Below are 21,448 nucleotides of genomic sequence, written 5' to 3'. Positions count from 1 at the left end.
CCCTAAATATGTGATTTTTGTCCAGTATTTTGGCACCATTGGGGTACAGTCACTGCTATGTTTTATTTATGAGCTCTGTTCTTGTCAAATGAGCTCATAAATGAATATTGAATCGACCTAAATGCTGCAACCGACGTGCTAAATTGTGTTTGACTCATCTGCATGAGGTTAAGAGGCTTTATTGCTTACATGTCTAAAGCATCCTATAGAAATATTCCTGAAGACACTTGTTGGCATGTGTGGTGAGGAGAGCTCTGGCCTTACTCATTCCTTGTTGATCTGTAATCAAGCTTCCCATTTCCATGATTTGGGTTGTGAAACTAGCAGGGCGTCGTATTGTCGGACACTAAATCCTCCAAAGCTTGTACTGCTGGAGGTCTCCACTTGTTGCGAGGAGGACAGAGACGAGGCGTTGTTTGGACAGCAAACACACTTCTCGTACAGAAAACACAGAGGGGGAAAAAAGAGGAGCCCAAGTTGAAGAACATTTCTGTTTTTCTTTTCCTCGCTTGGGCTGTGTGCATGCCGTCAATCTAGTGTATTATCGCTTAATCACCGGGATTGAAGAACGTAAACTTTTGTTCTAAGATGGGAAACGATGTTACGGTATTTCCTCAAATCAAAGCCATCCCTCTAGCACATACTAATTGAAAAGCAAATATATTTGTGTGTCTTTTTCAGATTGTCCTTCTTGCCAAATCGAAGCTACTGTGACAACCGAAGAACCATACTGTCCAACGAGCAGGAGTCCCAGGACTCCCTTGGACCTCTATGAGGAAGACTTCTCCAGTTGAAGGCTTGCTGCGATGCCGAGTTTCCTCTGTGACATCAACTGCTGTCAACTGATCTAATTGTACCGTAGTGGTCAGGGATGACATCATACCTGGATATTTAATGAGCTCATGTACGCTGGTGGACATTCCAGTTATTAAAGCAACATCTGGACGACAGGATGTAAAGGCTGCAAGGTGCTTCATTGTTTTTATATAATTTTCATAATAAGAGCCAACTGTGGGTCCAATTGAATTAAAGCTCAGTCTCTGCTTCATTCATCATCATTTAGTGTTTTTAATTGGCCTCAAATGATGCCACCAAGCTCCTTGTTGGAAGTATGGAAGTTATTTCCACTTTTTCAGATTGACTCTCAACATAAACGCATCAACACGCACAACATTAATTAACCTGGATCATTTCCTGTATAAATACAATAATGTTGCTCTTTAACTTACTCCAGTAAGGCAGTGTTTGGTTTATTATACTGCAACAGGTCATTTTCTATTGTTTTTATTTCTTATGTCGTGAAAATATTTATGACTAGATAATAAGTTCATGTTTATTTGTGTTTATTTTGAAAGCAGAAGCGTCCCTCATGCATCAGGAAAAGGCACCACCTGCAAAAAGAAATGGATCTTAAAATAAGATGCATAATAAAAGTGCTTACATTTTTCTTGACTGCGCTGACAATTTAAGCAAAATTTCATTATATCCCGCCTATCATATGTCATAAATGTCATTTTTCCCCCCATTCATTCATTACATTATCTTATTCGGACTATACAACAGGCGAATTTTACCTAAATTATTTTGTTACTATACATTTTATTTACATTTATTTGATTTTTGGCATCTAGTATTGGAGGCCAGAATGTGATTTAAATACAGTAACTGAAGTATAGCACAAGCGATTTCCTATGAACAGCCGTGCATCCATTTTCTACATCACTTGTCCTCATTAGGCTTGCGGATGAGCTGGAGTTTATCCCAGCGGATTTTGAATGAGAGACAGGTTACGTCTTGGACTAGTCACCAGCCAATCACAGAGCACATGTAGACAAATAAACATTCACGTTCACACCTATGAACAATTTAGAGGAAGTCTATAGGTGCTTGATGGATGGATGGATGGATGAATTATGAGCTGATACGGAACTTATGCAGAGGAAAAGGGATGGATAGATGGATGGATGGAACTTATGCGTCATTTTCTTGCGCCTTCACATTTAAGTGGGTCCCATTATGCAATGACAGTTTGGCTTAAGAGGTTCAATAAAGGTGAAGCATTTAATATTTACAAAATTTCCAATACTTTATTACAAGCACATATTTACCTTTGTGTTGCTAATGTTAATGTAACTTGCTGAACTCCATTTTAGAGGTGCATTGTCTTACTTTGTACCACTAGAGGGCAGATAGGCAAAACATTAAGTAAACTTCCAGAATCTAATGAGAGCCAATGCAAATAAAAAAAAGTTAAAAAAATATCTGATAATGTCACAGAGGTATTAATGTAACATTGTTTATTGCTTGTAGTTTGCATTCAAACTGTATCAAAAAGCTGGTTTTAATATCATGACCTCCCCCTCTTGAGCAGCTAAATAATAATAGTACGATAATATATATATATATATATATATATACATATATACGTATATATGTATATATATATATATATATATATACATATATATATATACGTATATATATATATATATGTATATACACACACACGTGTTTATTTGTTTTTGAAAGGTTACATAAAAACAACAGATTTTAGCCAAACTTGGAGGAGTGAAGAATTGATTGTGTTGGTCTTCCTCCTGATCAAGTTGCAGAGCCTTTTCACTTTTGTTTACATTTTCTTATATTTGTCTATGGAAGACACATGTATATAAGTGTTATAATTCAGGCATATGAAAAAAAAGGCAAAGGCTTGGTGGAGGACTGCAACCAAGTTATTGCCATTCTTGTAATCTTTGTAAGGACACGTTTTGAAAACCACTTTTTATGGGCCTCATTCTGTTTTGGTTGTTCACAGTAACTTTGTATATTAGGTTCCCCATCCTCTCTTCTTATGTATTTTGTCATATACTCTACTCTACCTTTCCCTACATGAGTGGAAACAATAGAGTAATGTAGGCTACTACAAATGGCAGACAAATGTCTTGTCTGCATCGTTCGCCGTCTATTGCTTGTGGTGGAGGTGAAAAATAAACTGACAATTTGTAAAATATTGAAGTAAATTCACTGTTTTTGCCCACATCGACAATCTCTGACATCAAGTTCTGGACAGGTTTATGTCCTTTGTGTTTTAGCCATCGCACCTCTCTTTTAAACAACAATAACAAATTAAAATGTGTCTTCAAAGGAGGAATATATTGTTCTGTGTCAGCCTGAGACATTTTACAACAAGCGGCATCATCAGGCAGTCTATTTAGTGACAGCGACGCTACAATCAACAATCAGTGATTGGCACTGAGTCTATCATTAATCAAACAGTGGAGAAATTTGTTATTTTGTGAAGCCTCCCAAAATGCTGTGCTTCCTGTCAAAAGAAATGATTTTAAGGTCACTTACGTTACTAAAAGTGCATCCTCACTCTAGACCCGCGCTTGTGTGTGTGTACGTGTGTGTATGTGTGTGTGTGTGTGTGTCTGTTTGCATATTTTTCATAATCAGTTTTCCTTGAAAAGAGGTGTCTGTGGAAAGCAATTTGCTGTAGGATTGCGACTGTTTTGTGAATAAAGTCCAAAGGATTTTCTGAATGATCTTCTTTCATGTGGAGCTCAGAGGTCCCACTCACCATCAAAGCAATAAGACTGAGAGGAAAGTACCTTGCAAGAGGTTAAATTATGCCTCATAAAATGGATTTCTTTTGAAAAAGTAAGAAAGCAAGTACAACATAATAGTACTAGACTATTGATAGACAATTGATACAGCAGGTCTTCTTATGTTTTTTGTACTGTTTTACAATACAACCTTTGCTTGGTTTTGCCTAGGAAACTAAGACAAAAAAACTGCTTATTTTCCAAAGTGCTTTATCGCTTCTTATCACTAGATGTCAGTGTCAGACAGTCACCAGCGGTCCATTTTTTTTTTTTTCGTTTTTGTTTCTGAACATGACATATACTGTTTGTGTCTTTTCAATTAGCTGACGGGCTAGGGAGCTAAATTGCTTGCTTCTTCTGCATGCTTCTCCATGTAGCTGAACAGGACAGGTTAAAAAAATAAAAAAAAATACAATAGTATTGTTTGGATTGGGATAGTTTGGGGGAAAATGTATCTAAAGTTTTTATTGTGACAGGCCTACTCACAGCCACACTTAAAAAGAATTTAGAGTCTCCAAATAACGTGAAGTACGTTTTGGGAAAGTGAGAGTAAGCCGGAGTACCTGGAGAAAACCCAGAAAAGCACAGGAAGACAAACTGCAATGCAAAATCTACACAGGAAGTCCACAGCCCACATTCGAACCGTCTTGGCTTCATCAGGTTGGGAAAGATTGCACTACACTGTGAGGATGTGGCACACTGACACACACAACCCACAGTCACAGAATTTCCCACAAATTGGACTTAATTCCCATGGAACATTTGAGATTTTTATTAAATCTTGGAATTTTCTATAATGAAAGCAAATAGTGTTGGATGACTTCTGTGTACTTGTTTCACATAGTGCAGCGTTAGAGATTACGCAACAATTGATGCCCCTCCCACCCAATTGTTTATAGATGCCGCCGGATGGGAGTAAATCACTACTTATTTCTAAATGAAGCTCCTCAACTCACTTCAACATAAAGCCTCTTAAAAATTATCTTTTTGCTGAGCAACTTTCCTTTTGTTTTCTATCCGAGCAAGATGACATGGATGCAAGGTTGCTCGAATTCTAAAAATGCTTAGGAAAGCATAGGTTACTCCTGACCATCCATTACAAAAGGATGTTACCCACAATCCTTTACGGCCAGGCCATCGACAAACTCTTCGCAAAGACGCTCGAGAGTACAGAAGCCAAAGAAAAGAAAACAATAATGGAGAAGAAGTGATGAATCGCGAGTAAATTACCATTATGCTACAAAACAATAATTTACCATGTTAATATGAGACAACATGATAATTAGGATTAATAATTGAGGGGTTAGATTTTCCCAAAAGACCATAGTTCCTTGGCAATAGAATGCCAAAAGATGGTGATAATATTGCATTATATTTCTTATTCTATTGCTCCGGCCTGAGCAGAAAAACAGCAAATAGGTGAGTTTTTCAGCGAATAGCGGAGGAAATATGAATTCATGAAGCTGAACTGCGAATATGTTGCGGATTCACTATATTTTCCATTCTTGCTGATTGGCGCCGGTTTTCTCGTCATTTGCACTGTGTTCTGCTGAGTCAGCAAAATGCTTTTTTGACCTTCCACTACTAATGCAGTTACCAAGATGATTAAAGCGACTCACCCCCCACACCGCCACACACACACACACACACACACATACACACATCAGATGACAGCTGTTTTCTTTGTGAACATGATTCTACCTTTGTCACAGTTAATACTAAAACATTAATGCGCTGGCTCTCAAGCTAGGCTGTTAATAAGTAGGAATTGTCCGGGACGGTGTTGCAATAGTTGAGGAGCTTAACTGGTGGAACTTTTAGGGTCATCGGGGCATAACTGTGGGATTGCGAGGGTCCTTAAACGTGTCAAGCATACGTGGAATAAGCTTGTCTCTCTTTGAAGAGTCAATATTTGAACCAATATTTGCTTCCTTCTGCTTAAGCAGATCATGTTTGACACTTCTGAATCGTTTCCCCAGTTGGACGACGCTACATGTCAGATAGTATTTAAAAAAAAAGAAAGAAAAAAAAAAGTCGATGTGGGAATCACCTGAATTTCAATCAGACCTGAAAATCTGGAGGGGCTCATGAAAACTTTGAGACTCATGCTCCCGGACCATCAAAAATGATTCTTACAAGGAGATCCAATTTTAATTCGCAAAACATTTTCCAGGTGTCTTTGTTATGGTATGGGTTGGTATGGGGGCAATGATTAAGTTATGTTATGCTGAACCACATTTTTTCAACAAGGCAGATAACAAAAGATTTACTTGTTTGTTTAATTCCACAATTGATAGGGTGAGCAGCCGGATAGCCAAATATATGTATACAACCAAATTATAAGTAAATTTTCCAAAATCTTATTAGCTTACTCATTAATTGCAGGTGAAATTGTTGTTTAACATCCGCACAGATGCTGCACAATGGACAAGTTAGCACCTCTGTGGTTTTGGGTTCGAATCCTGACCTTCCTGCGTGGCATTTCCATTTCCGTTTTCTCCATGTTTGCTTGGGTTTTCTTCGGCTACTCCAGCTTTCTCCCATATTTCAAAAACATACATGTAACGCTAACATTAAAACACTGCAGCGTACTGGGCCTAGGTGTTCATTAAAAATTAAGCAGAGGTATTTAATAGCATGAGAAAATATTTGTGACTGGTAGTAGCCAATTCAATATTATGCAGATTATATAGGATAATGGGGCGGGGGGGTGGGGTGGGGGTGGGGGTGGTCAATTAGATCATGATTTGATTGACATGAATTGCACATAGAAGATACATTTTAAAAAATGCACCTAAATACAAGTTTTAAAACAAACAGTTCTTAAAGATTAAATGCAAATGTATTGTACCAAAAAGTTAAATAGGACTGAACTGTACTTAGGGGATCCTGTGTACCACTAAAGTACCACACTTTAAGAATGACTGATCTATACTGTATGTGTCCTGCGACTGACCAGTCCAGGGTGTTCTCCACCTTTGGCCCGAATTCAGCTGGGATAGGCTCCAGTTCCCCGCAACCCTGAACAGGATAAGCGGCAAACACATAACACAGCAACTAAGGCTTTAAAAAGGATGCGTTTTTTTAAAAAAAATGCATCACATTTCTTACCAACTGATGTCAACAAATGTAGCAATATGTTCACTTGAGTATGCATCACCATGGCAACCATCAACTTCTGCCGCCCATCCACCTCCTCCTCTTCCTCCTCCTCTTCTCTCCCCTCCCCCTCTCGCTCTGCTCCAGACGGCAAATTGCAGGGGGTGGCTGACAGCTCCCATCATGCTTTGCAGTCGGAAGCAGGAAGAAGCCAGTGGGCAGCAGCTTAAAAGATGCTGGATGCAATAACGCCGGTGGAGGAGATGGAATGCCCTCCACGTGCCATCCAAGCTTCGCCTCCTCTCATGGTGAGTCTTCCCTCTTGTGACATCATATTGGCTGATGGAGCTTGTACACATGGATGCAGAAGGATTTAAAGAGACAGTCCACTGATCGTCTCCCAGGAGATGAGACAAGTGTTTTGTAATTGTTGTTGTACAGTAATGGTTTAAACAATGTGACAAGATGATCCTAACATCTTGTGGCTGTTTGTCAGTGGGAGGACGTGTCCTCAATTTCACCCACATGCAAAATAGATGATGTTCCACAGAAACTTAATCAATTTATATATGTGAGTGTCATTCATATGCATTCAGGCTGGAACATCTCCTCCCTCTGACCAACATCAGATCGCATCATCATCGCCTTAAAAAGCTGTAATACATCCCCTGTGAAAGAAATATTATTAGGTTGGGAAGATGGACATAATGATAGGGCTGATGAGTGTTCATGATAAATATCTTCACCAAGACTGTTGTGAGGAAAGGGATGACAAGATTAGCTGAAACACTGACAATAACGCCTTTCATTGTAACATAGAATGTATTTAAAGAATACACACACACGAACGCATGCGCGCAAACTTTGACACTGCTCCAGTTTGACAAAAAAAAAAAAAAAAAAAAAAAAAACAGAAGCTCTCAGTAAAAGTCTGACTTTATCTTTATGATATACGATAGCGATGTTAGGTATGTACTGTCTTCCACTCTGTCTGTCAAAGCACTTTGTGAACCTTTTTTTTTTAAAGGTGCTCTATAAATGAAGTTATTATTAGCAAATGTAGTCATTAATGTCTAAATATTTGGATTAAGCGCTCCAAAAGTCAATTGTCATCATTTATAGTACTTCAGTGTTGTGTCCTGTTCTGTGCATAGAGCCTCTGAAGTGAATTGCACTGAGGTTGTACCATTTGTAATGTGACTGATTGTTTCAGGGAAACTATAAACTGTAACTCTCAAGTGCATTTTTTTATTACCACAGATGCCCTCACTTTTGTTACTCTCCATAAAAATATTGCAAAAAAAAAAAAAAAAGATTTTTAGAAGGTCAGACACAATCATGGCTTTCAAATCCATGTAAGATAATTTTTCAAATTACAAACACATTCCTGAAAAATCACGCCGTCTCCAAATTACTACATGGTCCCTCAAAAAAGATGATACTGTATAATATATTCGCCGACCAGTCACAGCATTATGACCATTGAGAGTTCTTCCGAATTGAGGTAACTAAAATATTAGATGCAGCGCTCATTATCATGCAGTATAATAATGAATGTATTGTTCAAATACTGTAATACCTCAAAACAGAACAATATCACCACGGTAAAGGCAACAATGCTGGGCAAGTAGTCCTAATGATCTGGCTGGCTGGTACATAAAGATAAACAATATACAATATGTCATAATGAGGATCATTTTACACTAATATAAGGCAATTAATAGACCAACACTTGGCAGAATGATTTGAAATGTTTGGCGTAAATCAATTAAAGATATCTGACTGATATCTTCAATTGTGTAAAAAAACAAATGTATTGTTGATGGCATTAGATTCGTTTGTTAACGTGCTGACTGGTTGCAGCTTAGGTCAAACACGTTAACCTGCATGTAATCAATGTGTCTATGTGAGGCGCAAACAGGCCGCCAGATAAACACCGCAGTTTGGTCAAAAATTGACTCAGGTTAACCTCATGTACAAATGTAATACTTGATGCAAATGAAGCCCCACCCACTGTAAACAGACAACCCAGTTGAAAATGTTTGCTCAGAGGGCTGCTCTTTATTCACTATCGAGAGCAATCGCACTCACACAGTCAACACGGACGACTTAGACGTCACATCAGACTGTGTTGTGGTTCAACTTCACCAGGTGAGTACAAGTGTGTGGGGGTAATTTAATGGCCTTTTGCAGTACCGCATTATTTAAATGTTATTAATGGTTTATAAATGTTTTATTAACATGTTATAAAGCATTGTTAAAAACAAATTGCATGCACTTGTCAAAACATTTTGTAAAAAAAGAAAAATGTTTCACATTGTAATTTATAACTGTTTAATAATTATTTACAGACACTTTATGATGTTATTATTACAGCAAGGGAGACATATTGTTAAGTGGTACCAAAGTTTTCCCCAAATGATTGCTTGCTACAGTATTTCATATTACGGACATATTTTGCAGTGCATGTGCATGTGCATTCTTCATTATTTATGTGTTCCATCTTCTGAATTATTTATCGAATTTTGGATAAAAAACATTATTATTCCGGTGGAAAACAAAAATTACCTTCATGTAAATTGCTAAACATTTAACAAAATGTTATTTTGATGTCTTCTCTTTTAGACTTAAAACGTCATAAGATATAATATTAGGGATAGACTGATTATTGGCCGGGCTGATTATCGACACCGATATTTGGTATTCTGATGCATATCAGGTTTTTTTTATTTTTATTTTTTTTACAATAAGAGATCAATTTAAAACTGGGCAAACTTCAGACAACTATTTATCTGTTTATTAAATTTCCAGTTAACTTTCTGAGAGATGCTGATGACCATGAGAACTCCTTGCATTTGTATGCGTAAAGGCATTTAAACAAAGTTTGTATTGTTCAAACATTTGATGCCAATATTTTGCCTTTTACTGCTAATGAATATCGGCTCCAAATATCAGTTATTTTCATCTTTGATTACCAATAATCGGTGTGTATACTGTATATATCTAAATTAAGCTCGCTCCACAAAGGAAACTTGCATACAAGTTCTTAGCACTACTCGGTTGCTTTATACCACATGATGAAAAGCTGTACACATTGATTTGAGACAGACAAAGAACAAAGTTAGGCCATTGTTTTAGTGTGTGACATGGTGATCAATCTAACTGCTGCTTACAAAGGATCATCAGGGTGTTTCCTCCCATGCTCAGCCATTTATCAGGTGCTTTTTGCACTGAGTAAGAAAGCCCAAGTTTGGCTGGAAACTCTAAGTTTGTCGATGGAGCTTTGTCCCCTGGCTCTGTGGGAGATGTTTTTAACCTTGCTTGTGTCAGATCACAAAGCGAAATAGTCTCATAATTTGTGTCCTATTGCTTTTTTCCATATAAAGTCAAGATGGCTTCAGAGCAAGACAGTAATGCTTTCTTTTCATGGTCCAGTTGCCTTCTTTTAGTGCTGTTGTAAGATGTGAGAGAACATAAGTAACCGTGTAAAGGAACTGCTGAATTTTCACAATTGTCACATATATGCAGTAACATCATTAATGGGTGTTAATACCAACTGAGAAATACAGATGCTAGTAGTTTATTACTGACTACCTCAGTGGGTTATCGGCCATTAAGAGTTCTGAAACACACCGCATGATCCTGTTGAGATGAGGATGATAATGGATGACAAATATTGTTTTACAGCTAGTGTCACATGGTTTCATGGTTTGCTCCTGAAACTAACAAACTTTGTGGAAACTATGTGACAAACAATGCATGGCGAACATGTATGCAGTTACATTTTCTGTCTTTAAAGTTAATAATACTATATATTTTCTTCTTCTTCTTCTTTTCCTTTCGGCTTGTCCCGTTAGGGGTCGCCACAGCGCGTCATCCTTTTCCATGAGAGTCTTCCCTCACGACATCCATCAACCTTCTCTTTGGTCTTCCTCTTGCTCTCTTGCCTGGCAGCTCCATCCTCGTCATCCTTCTACAAATATACTCACTCTCTCTCCTCTGGACGTGTCCAAACCATTGAAGTCTGCTCTCTCTAACTTTGTCTCCAAAACATCGAACCTTGGCTGTCCCTCTGATGAGCTCATTTCTAATTTTATCCAACCTGGTCACTCCGAGAGCGAACCTCAACATCTTCATTTCCGCCACCTCCAGCTCTGCTTTCTGTTTTCTCTTCAGTGCCACTGTCTCTAATCCATACATCATGGCTGGCCTCACCACTGTTTTATAAACTTTGCCCTTCATCCTAGCAGAGACTCTTCTGTCACATAAAATACTATATATTTTCTGATCTTACCAAATGAACTATAGCTTGCAGAAAAGAGGTATCATTGCAAAAATGCTATTAGGTACAATTGAACAACAGCTGTATTTTACAAATCTCACGTAGCCAAACAAGGTAGCCATAATATAAGAAACACCTTCCGCCAGTATGATCAGAATCAGAATCACAATCACAATCAGAATCAGAATCATCTTTATTTGCCAAGTATGTCCAAAAAACACAAGGAATTTGTCTCCGGTAGTTGGAGCCGCTCTAGTATGGCAAGAGACAGCCAATTGACAGAGAACACTTTTGAGACATAAATGCAATGCAGTTCGACAACAGGGAAAACTACAATCACAGTGAGAGTGTGACTTTAAACTAATAATATGGCAGATAAGGGGATAATTGGCATTCATTATATGTGATCAATTTCAAATTAAAGTTTGAGATATTCTAAAATTCTTTAATATTAACCATACAAATCAACATTTTAAGGCGCAATTGTTTCATAAGCTAAGTTATAGCAAACCATTAATAATTGACAGGTAAAACTGTCAGGTGTTTCTAAGGGTAACTAGTCAGTAAGATATGAAGTGACATGACAATATATCCATAAATTATATTCCAATTAGAGCCAACAAAGTAGAGTGAACTTTGTACCACATGACTCATGCTGTTTTCTTCAGCCTTTAAGATTTATTTTGACCCCAAGGTAGCAAAAAGATTTTTTGCATGGTTGATGTTGCTCATGCTTTATTTTGTTGCTTTCTCTGACACTACTTTTACAATGCACATTATGTCACATATCAGACCAGGATATAAACACCACATGACCACATAGGCTACTAAAGCAAGTTTTATGAGTGCTTTTCACCAGATCCATAAAAAGCAAAGGATGCAAAAAAAAAATGTATTGGAGTATGCAGTGATTTGACTTTGAGTGACAAAGTTTTTACATTTTTTTTCAATAATTACCACTGGTTTGTGCCAATATGGTTCAAAATTAAGCCAGTACATTGGTGTAAGCATAATCATTGCTAGAGACAAGAGTCTTTAATGTGTTTAGTTGTAGTTATAGAGAGTAAATTGAAATGCAAACAATTTGGACTAAACTTGTCTTTCTTGTTATTGTAGTCAGTTAAATTCTGGTGGACACTCAGAGAAGCAGCAGACAGGATGAGGATTAAACAAAAACTAAAATAGACACAATATGGTTTGTACTATAGGGTATGGTTCGCAAATTGCTTTATCTTATCACAAGTGAATTTTTACCTTGGGCACTCCCCCTTAATGTTGCAATAAATTGTCACTGAAAACCTTTCAGCTGAGTGTCTATCAAGCCAGTACACGGGTGCTTTACAATTCTGAAGTTTGAAAAAAAAAAATAATAATAATAATACATTTACGTATACTGTACGGTTTCTTAATATTGTGGATTTTCACCTATTGCGGCCGAGTCTGGAACGTATCCCTGGCAATAAACAGGGGTTCACTGTGTAGGAAATAAGTTGAGCAGAGTAATACAACCCCAATTCCAATGAAGTTGGGACGTTGTGTTAAACATAAATAATACATACAGAATACAATGATTTGCAAATCATGTTCAACCTATATTTAATTTAATACACTACAAAGATATTTAATGTTCAAACTGAATTTTTTTAGCAAATAATCATTAACTTGGAATTTTATGGCTGCAACACGTTCCAAAAAAGCTGAGACAGGTGGCAAAAAAGACTGAGAAAGTTGAGGAATGCTCATCAAACACCTGTTTGGAACATCTCTCAGGTGAACAGGCTAATTGGGAACAGGTGGGTGCCATGATTGGGTATAAAAGGAGCTTCCCTGAATTGCTCAGTCATTCACAAGCAAAGATGGGGCGAGGTTCACCTCTTTGTGAACAAGTGTGTGAGAAAATAGTCAAACAGTTTAAGGACAATGTTCCTCAACGTACAATTGCAAGGAATTTGTGGATTTCATCATGTACGGTCTATAATATCATCAAAAGGTTCAGAGAATCTGGAGAAATCACTGCACGTAAGCGGCAAGGCCGAAAACCAACATTGAATGCCCGTGACCTTCGATCCCTCAGGCGGCACTGCATCAGAAACCGACATCGGTGTAATGTGGAAAGGATATCACCACATGGGCTCAAGAACACTTCAGAAAACTATCCATCCATCCATTTTCTGAGCCGCTTCTCCTCACTAGGGTCGCGGGCGTGCTGGAGCCTATCCCAGCTATCAAGGGGGAGGAGGCGGGGTACACCCTAAACTGGTTGCCAGCCAATCGCAGGGCACATACAAACAAACAACCAGTCGCACTCACATTCACACCTACGGGCAATTTAGAGTCGTCAATTAACCTAGCATGCATGTTTTTGGAATGTGGGAGGAAACCGGAGTTGCCCGGAGAAAACCCACGCAGGCACGGGGAGAACATGCAAACTCTAAACAGGCGGGGCCGGGGTTCTGTGTCCGACGAGTCCACATTTCAAATTGTTTTTGGAAATTGTGGACGTCGTGTCCTCCGGGCCAAATAGGAAAAGACCCATCTGGAGTGTTATGGACACAAAGTTCAAAAGACAGCATCTGTGATGGTATGGGGCTGTGTTTGTGCCAATGGTATGGGTAACTTACACATCTGTGAAGGCACCATTAATGCTGAAACGTACATACAGGTTTTGGAGAAACATATGCTGCCATCCAAGCAATGTCTTTTTCATGGACGCCTCTGCTTATTTCAGAAAGACAATTCCAAACCACATTCTGCACGTGTTACAACAGCGTGGCTTCGTAGTAAAAGAGTGCGGGTGCTAGACTGGCCTGCCTGCAGTTCAGACCTGTCTCCCATTGAAAATGTGTGGCGCATTATGAAGCGTAAAATATGACAACGGAGATTCCGGACTGTTGAACAGCTGAAGCTGTACATCAAGCAAGAATGGGAAATAATTCCACCTACAAAGCTTCAACAATTAGTGTCCTCAGTTCCCAAACATTTATTGAATGTTGTTAAAAGAAAAGGTGATGTAACACAGTGGTAAACTTTGACCCTGTCCCAGGTTTTTTAGAATGTGTTGCAGCCATAAAATTCTAAGTTAATGATTATTTCCTTAAAACAATAAAGTTTATCAGTTTGAACATGAAATATCTTGTCTTTGTAGTGTATTTAATTAAATATAGGTTGAACATGATTTGCAAATTACTGTATTCTGTTTTTATTTATGTTTAACACAACGTCCCAACTTCATTGGAATTGGGGTTGTATTACTCTGCTCATCTTATTTCCTACACACTGAACACCTGTTTATTGCCAGGGATACGTTCCAGACTCGGCCGCAATAGGTGAAAAAAAAAGAGAATTGGTGTCATTTGTGAGTAGAGTGATTAAGTAGCTCCACTGCCATAACATTTGATATTCACTGTCTTTGTCCCTTTCTCCCTGGTTTATTCCTAATTGATGATCTCCAAGGAGCACAGCTGACCACCCAGCCATCAACTCCACCCTTCTCTTCATCTGCCGCGCACTCTCCCCATTTGAGGCCATGGAGGAGTTCGGCAAGCTCAAAAAATGCCCACCAGCTCATCCACCGTCTCTGTTGGAGCGGAGGGCTCGTCCTCCGCAGCACACAGTTACGATCCTCAAGTCCAAGCTGAAGCAGAGCGTGAGCTGCTCTGTGCCCCGAGTACGTTCCACCTTGTCTGGCCTCTTCCCTGTGCTGCACTGGCTGCCCAGGTACAACCTGCGAGAGTACGTGTGGGGGGACGCCATGTCTGGCTTGATCGTGGGAATCATATTGGTACCGCAAGCCATCGCCTACTGCCTGCTGGCTGGAGTAGAGCCCATCTATGGATTATACACGTCATTTTATGCTAACATCATCTACTTCCTCATGGGGACATCCAGACATGTTTCTGTTGGCATCTTTAGCCTGATGAGCCTCATGGTTGGACAGGTAAGCTACAGCTACATATGAGGTGTGTCACACTGGTCCTGGACTTTTTCAACCTGCTGACCTATTAGTAACACCCTCCGCTTTTTTGCAGGTGGTCAACAGAGAAGTGTTCCTCGCTGGATTTGACCTCAACGAGGACTCTTCTGGTCCTCCAGAGTTCAACGGTTCATTCAGCATCAACCTCACAGCCAGTCAAACTCATTGTGTGGAGATATTGGGTGTGCAGTGTGGGAAGGAGTGTTACGCTATTAGCATTGCTGCTGCTCTTACGTTCCTGGCCGGTACCTACCAGGTAAAGAAACAACTTTCAAGTTTCCTAGCCTAAACATATCACAGATCGCAAGATTGAATGTGCTCCAGTTCAATCGCAACCCAAATGATGATAGGCGGCATAGAAACTGGATGGATGGATGACAAAGTAAAGTATAATATTGGAACAGAAGGCATAGCGATACTGTTATTTACTTCATTTTCCCACATCTATGTACAATGCAGTCTTTTATTTATGGAAGTATAAAGCAGGTCTCGCAATTCCCTACACAGGTTATGATGGCCGTGTTTCGACTGGGCTTCGTCTCTGTGTACCTTTCGGCTCCCATGTTGGATGGTTTTGCCACAGGGGCCTCGTTTACTATCCTGACCGTCCAAGCCAAATACCTCTTGGGTCTGAAGATCCCGCGCCATCGGGGCTACGGCACTGTTGTTGTAACCTGGTTCAACATCTTCGCCAACATTCACAAGACCAACGTGTGTGACCTCATCACTAGTGCTATCTGTATCACAGTGTTAGGTAAATATGGACCAGAACTCTCTGGATCATCACGGAATAACGTGCAATAAGGCCATTTTAATTTGGGGGGTTTTCGGGGTCTCTATAGTGGCAGGGAAGGAGATCCAGGAACGCTACAAAAATCGTTTAAAGATCCCTCTGCCCACTGAGCTGGTCGTAGTTGCTGGAGCAACACTGGCCAGTCATTTTGGCAATCTCAACCATCATTACAGCACCAGTGTTTCAGGACACATCCCCACTGGCTTTATGCCTCCTCAAGTGCCCAGCTTTAGTCTGATGCCAAGAGTAGCACTGGACGCCGTTCCTCTTGCTCTCATCAGGTAATTTTTAAACAAGTTAATGCTGTCTTTGCTTGGAGGGAGCAGCATCTCTTCGTATGGGTTGTTAAAAAGCAATATAGCAGCTGGCTTACTGTCTCACAGGCAGCAGAATTGGCATTTATTTGCACTAAATGTCAAATTCATGATGAAATCTAATATTATAATGGTAATGCATTGGAGAGCTATTCATTGTCTGTGTGTTCCTACTATTATTCATCACATTCGTTCTTGGTGGTGGGTTGCATATTGTTTAACAATGTATTAAAATGATAACACATAAATGCATTTTCAAATCTAACTATAATGACAATAAAGAAAAGTGAAAAGCCACAATTATGAACAAGAATTGAAGTGTTATCCCATAATTGTTTAGTTAGTTAGGTAGACATGCTGTGAAGAATCAGAAAGACTTTTTAGTCAGGTACACTTATGAACAGCAATGACATGCTGAAATTGCAATCATTTTATAATAAAAAATGACAAAACATCTTTGTACGATGAGGGTGTATGTTTGTATAGATTTATTTTTTATTTTTATTTTTTAAATAGTGATTGGTCAACAAAAATGTATTTTCATTTCTAGCTTTGCCTTCACCGTGTCACTGTCCGAGATGTTTGCCAAGAAAAATGGCTACACAGTTCGTCCCAACCAAGAGATGTTCGCCATCGGCTGCTGTAACATCATCCCGTCCTTCTTCCATTGCTTCACCACAAGTGCAGCTTTGGCAAAAACTATGGTGAAGGACTCAACGGGCTGTGAAACACAGGTAAAGTCCATACCTAAGAAAAGCACATCAGAAGACTATAGTTTTCGTGGAAAGTAGCAGTCCTGAGTGTGTTTCTGTGCCCTTCCATCAGGTATCAAGTCTGATCAGCGCTTTGGTCATCCTGCTCGTCTTGCTCTTCTTCGCGCCTTTCTTCCACGCTCTCCAGAAGTGCGTCCTTGCCTGTATCATCATTGTCAGCCTTCGCGGGGCACTCAGGAAGTTCAAGGACCTCCCCGCTAAGTGGCGAGCCAGCCGCAACGACGCCGTGGTTTGGCTGGTCACTATGTCGGCCACGGCTCTGATAAGCGTCGAGCTCGGCCTCCTGATTGGCATCACCTTCTCTATGATCTGCATCATCTATAAGACCCAGAACCCTAAGGTGAGTGATAGCGATGGAACTGCATAGAGCAATTTTCTGTCCATTTGCTTCCTTCTGAGGGCATTGAATCGATCGCAACTGGTTGTCTTAGAAGACGTTTTGCCTCTCATCGGAGCATGCTTCATCAGTTCACTCATATGGCAGATAGGACAGCTCTAGCCCGAGTGTTGGTGTGGAAACTCAAATATTTATCTCCTTAGTTAAAGGCAGGCCCGAAATATGAACGGTATCAGTCTTTTGTGACGCAAAACAAGTCGTTAAAACACATTGAAGAGAGGCCGCTATTCTGTTTTGTGCCTTTAAGAATTAACCGTAGAGCTTGGGAACATATTTGTACCTAGACTATAAAGACTTGAAACGGGTACAAACATCTATCTTTCTGTCCAGTACAGTATTATGTATGATAGTTACCTTTACGGACAAAAATAGACTCATACGGCACCCTATTCTTGCCAATCTATGCAATTTTACAGATTACCAATGAGTGAAAGATTGAAAGTCAATCTCAAAACCTCAGCTATTCCCATGTCAAAAATCAGGTCTCTCTTCTGGGCCGGGCGAACGACTCTGATCTTTATGAGGATGTGGAGGAATACCAAAACCTGGTCCCGCCAACCCGAGTGCGAGTCTTCCGCTTCCAGGCTCCTCTCTACTACGCCAACAAGGACACCTTCCTGAAAGCCCTCTACAAAGCTGTCGGGGTGACACCTTTCTTGGAGATGACCAGGAGGAAAAAGGCAGGGAAGAAGGCCAAAAAGATGTCCATGACACAGACCCAGGCAAATGGAGACACCAACAATGGAGATGTCGTTGTGGCACTTGTTCAAAGAGAACTGGACTTCCATGCCATAATTTTGGACTGCTCTGCCATCCCCTTCATAGACTCCACTGGCATGGCTGCCTTTAAAGGGCTGCTCACAGAGTTTGAGGAGATAGGCGTGAGAGTGGTGCTCGCCTGCTGTAACATCACGCTCATTGATACCTTGCAGAAGGGACAGTTTTTTGGGAAGGGTGGCAAAGACATGAGCAACATGCTGTTCCACACAGTCCACCATGCCGTCCTGCAGACAAACATTCGGCAGACGGACAAGGGCTTAGAAGACTCAGACTTGTAGAACAAAAGACGAACGAAATGGGGAAAATATGTAGGCTCGTGGCAGCATGGCGGGCAGTGTTTAGCACATCTGCCACAGAGTCGAGAGTTCTTGGGTTCGAATCTCGGCACAAGCTCGAATAGGTGAAATTTTCAGCCAATAACGGAGGATAGTTTCCAATAAAATGTGCAAATAGGTGAAATTGCAAATTTGCGGGTGAACAGTGTAGTACATGTGGGCAGCTTTGATATTGCTGTGAGGGAAGATTTGTCGTCAAAGAGCACAACCAAAAGTCCCATTAAAATTGAACTCCATAGAGCACAGCAGACCTGCACCAAGGCAGTAGTATCACATGGGTTGTCAGTGCTCAGAGTATTTGTACCCCTTAACCCATGGACGGTACCCATCACACAACTGTTTGTGCATTTGAATAATTTAAAATAGGAAAAAAAAACAAAATCAAAGCAAAACTCAGTTCATCAGTCAGTACTGATTTTATTTAATGATCACATTGTTCCCGTACGTTCCACTTTTAGGTTGGCGCATTTTCCCAAAACACTTTTTTGACCCCTTTAGACCACCATACTTGTCACTCGCACTTGGTCCAGCTGAAGCAGGCGCGTTCTGAATGTCAATCAAAATATAGCTGTAAACGAATTGTTGTGATACAGGCTGAAATAACGCTTATTCCTATGACGTTTATCAAATCACACAACTCAAGTCAAGAATCTGTATGAGGAGGTACAAAAACAATGACCAAGATCAAAGCAAAATAAACCTGTTGGGTCATTATTCACTATCAAGCAAATGTAATGTTATTAATGTCTTATTTTGAAGTTCCACTTTTACAGTGGAGCACTTCGCTAATATACTTTTTGACCCTTCTGGGCCACCACAACTCACACTTCTTTTTTCATTTTTTTATTTTGTAGACTGGTACAAATATGCCATGTTTGTCACATTATGTCAACATATGGCAGAGGTACATCGAAGTCCACAACAAGAATGTTGTGTAGGAGCCTAAAATATATTTTTAACAAGTATGATTACTACCTATTTAACTAACACTTCTATATTTCTTTTATTCTTTTGAAATTTTGCACCCCGATGATTTTTCACCGAGCGCTACGCCACTTCCCCAAAGCCAAAAAGACATAATTTAGATCAACACCAAACTGTACACCTTCATAGATAACAGTTGATGCTACATCTTTGTTTGAATACTACTGTCTCAATGGTTTGTCCAATCTAATCCTAATCAATCCTAATGAATGTTGATTTGTCTTTGCATATTTTCACGTCATAATAGACAAGTGAAAGTTCAGCCTTTGATGTTAAGAACTAACTTTTTTTTTTTGTTTGTTTTTTAGTTTTATTGTCAACTGTTTTTCTATGAATTTATAAAACTGTTAATAGTATGTTTTTGAACATTCATTTTTGGAATGGTGTTTAACATTCATGTGCAACCACAGCCTTAATGTTCAATACTTGAGATAAACTCAATTTTTTTTGGGTGAAACAGTTGTGTTGACAATGTGAATGTGATCATGACAAAATATTTCAAATGGCAAATTGGCACTTTTTGTCCAGGTTTTGTTTATCCATCCATCCCAAAAATCTCCAAAAGACAACTATTAATGCAATGCAACTATTCCCTGCTTTGCCCGGCAAGGTTCATAAAATTTGAAGGAACAAGTGCAGGTCCATCTATTGAGCCTTTGAGAAATCTTTCTTATCTGTCAGTTTTCTGAGCAATTACAATTATTGGCTTAGCTAAGTTAAATGTCATGATTTTTTTTGCATCTTCCATCCATTGATCCATTTTCTGAGCCGCTTCTCCTCACTAGGGTCGCGGGCGTGCTGGAGCCTATCCCAGCTATCATCGGGCAGGAGCGGGGTACACCCTGAACTGGTTGCCAGCCAATCGCAGGGCACATACAAACAAAAAAAACATTCACACTCACATGCACACCTACGGGCAATTTAGAGTTGTCAATTAACCTACCATGCATGTTTTGGGGATGTGGGAGGAAACCGGAGTGCCCGGAGAAAACCCACGCAGGCACGGGGAGAACATGCAAACTCCACACAGGCAGGGCCGGGGATTGAACCCAGGTCCTCAGAACTGTGAGGCAGACGCTCTAACCAGTCGCCCACCGTGCCGCCAGGTTTTGTTTATTTTTATTTATTTTTGTTTTTTTCTCCAAAGAAACAACACGGCCTTGTGTTTATGGATTTAAAAAAATTGAGAGAAAAGTACTTTTCAGTGAACCATGCCAAAATGTTACAGGATTGTCATCTATGACTTTCTTCTAGCGACAATGTATTTATTACAATATTGCTCTAACATAAACGAACCATTGTAAACAAACTTGGACTGAGAGCTCATTTATGTTGTATTTCTGGAAAACATTTCTAATGCTAATATTACACATAATTCTGGTACAAAACTGCAATTATTGCCAACATTAAGTGGGAGGTGGAAGAACTTTATTTAGAATTGAAAAAAAAAACACTGAAATTAGTTAAAACTGTAATGTGATGTGAAATAGGTATTTTTATTTTTAATCTGAAAAAGTGGATAACTATATTGTTTTTCCAAATTTAAAAAAACTAAATATTTCAACATTGAACCACAACAAAATGTAACCTAAGGCATCCAGGCAATGAATCAAAACACTTTTAGCATATAGCATTACTCAGAACTAGCAGGAACACATTTGGCGTCATCATTATGGAAATAAAATATTTTTTAAAAATGTTATTATGCATAATTCCAATACAACCCTGAAATCAACCGTGACAACATGATGTTGAATTTGAAACCAACCTTTGAAATAAGTTGACTATTTACACAGTATATGTACTGTATGTATTTATCTCAATAAACTGGAATGTCCTGGAAATGTTTATTTCAGTACTGTAATTCAATTCAAAAAGTGAAACTCATATGTTGTATAGATTCATTAAACACAGGATATTCTGTTTCATAGGGACAATTCCTACTTAATTTCTGTTTTAAATGATTTTGGAATGTTTCTTATGTAATATTCCAATTTCTTGAGACGCCGAATTTGGGTTTTTTCATTAGGTATAAGATCTAATCAGCAAAATTACGAGAAATAAATATATCACTACGTACAAGTGAGAAAATTGGGACATTTTCAAATCTACT

General features: G+C 39.3%; 3 protein-coding genes across 7 annotated transcripts in view; 2 read left to right on the top strand and 1 right to left on the bottom strand.

The window, feature by feature from the left end:
* Window positions 1–1,048, top strand: part of si:dkey-247m21.3 (5-hydroxytryptamine receptor 4) — a 37,313-nt gene extending 36,265 nt beyond the window's left edge. For all 3 annotated transcript variants that reach the window (XM_061799658.1, XM_061799660.1, XM_061799659.1), the window contains one exon: window positions 682–1,048. In XM_061799658.1, the coding sequence (XP_061655642.1) occupies window positions 682–775 (94 nt within the window). In that variant the 3' untranslated portion in view covers window positions 776–1,048. The remainder of the gene's footprint in view (window positions 1–681) is intronic.
* A 283-nt stretch (window positions 1,049–1,331) lies between these two features.
* LOC133490084 (uncharacterized) lies at window positions 1,332–7,541 on the bottom strand. 2 transcript variants are annotated; one of them, XM_061799669.1, is made up of 3 exons: window positions 6,717–7,541; window positions 6,562–6,626; window positions 1,332–1,391 (listed from the first exon to the last, which is right to left on the bottom strand). In XM_061799669.1, the coding sequence occupies exons 1-3, from the start codon at window positions 7,229–7,231 to the stop codon at window positions 1,375–1,377; spliced, it is 597 nt and encodes a 198-aa protein (XP_061655653.1). In that variant the 5' UTR covers window positions 7,232–7,541; the 3' UTR covers window positions 1,332–1,374. The 2 variants fall into 2 exon arrangements, with proteins under 2 accessions (XP_061655653.1, XP_061655652.1); XM_061799668.1 differs by lacking the exon at window positions 1,332–1,391 and adding an exon at window positions 5,916–6,138.
* slc26a1 (solute carrier family 26 member 1) lies at window positions 6,893–20,644 on the top strand. 2 transcript variants are annotated; one of them, XM_061799646.1, is made up of 8 exons: window positions 6,893–7,012; window positions 14,440–14,923; window positions 15,015–15,215; window positions 15,467–15,713; window positions 15,802–16,033; window positions 16,617–16,800; window positions 16,892–17,179; window positions 17,719–20,644. In XM_061799646.1, exons 2-8 carry the CDS (start codon window positions 14,513–14,515, stop codon window positions 18,292–18,294), a joined length of 2,139 nt encoding a protein of 712 aa, XP_061655630.1. In that variant the 5' UTR covers window positions 6,893–7,012; window positions 14,440–14,512; the 3' UTR covers window positions 18,295–20,644. The 2 variants fall into 2 exon arrangements, with proteins under 2 accessions (XP_061655630.1, XP_061655629.1); XM_061799645.1 differs by lacking the exon at window positions 6,893–7,012 and adding an exon at window positions 8,708–8,855.
* The last annotated feature ends 804 nt before the right edge of the window (window positions 20,645–21,448 follow it).

This window comes from Phyllopteryx taeniolatus, chromosome 15 (assembly GCF_024500385.1).
Source record: "Phyllopteryx taeniolatus isolate TA_2022b chromosome 15, UOR_Ptae_1.2, whole genome shotgun sequence".
NCBI lineage: Eukaryota > Metazoa > Chordata > Actinopteri > Syngnathiformes > Syngnathidae > Phyllopteryx > Phyllopteryx taeniolatus.
The sequence above is the reverse complement of the archived record's forward strand: the minus strand, read 5'-3'. Positions and strand labels throughout refer to the sequence as shown.

Bases quoted from the DNA above. Each gene is read 5' to 3' on its own strand.
- LOC133490084 (XM_061799668.1), bottom strand. From the start codon at position 7,231: ATGTGGGTGAAATTGAGGACACGTCCTCCCACTGACAAACAGCCACAA. The intron at 6,627-6,716 runs GTAAGAAATGTG...TATCCTGTTCAG, and splicing joins ACATTTGTTGACATCAGTTG to GGTTGCGGGGAACTGGAGCC. The intron at 6,139-6,561 runs GTCAGTCGCAGG...TATGGGAGAAAG, and splicing joins GTGGAGAACACCCTGGACTG to CTGGAGTAGCCGAAGAAAAC.
- slc26a1 (XM_061799646.1), top strand. From the start codon at position 14,513: ATGGAGGAGTTCGGCAAGCTCAAAAAATGCCCACCAGCTCATCCACCG. The intron at 14,924-15,014 runs GTAAGCTACAGC...GCTTTTTTGCAG, and splicing joins TGAGCCTCATGGTTGGACAG to GTGGTCAACAGAGAAGTGTT. The intron at 15,714-15,801 runs GTAAATATGGAC...GGGTCTCTATAG, and splicing joins TATCTGTATCACAGTGTTAG to TGGCAGGGAAGGAGATCCAG.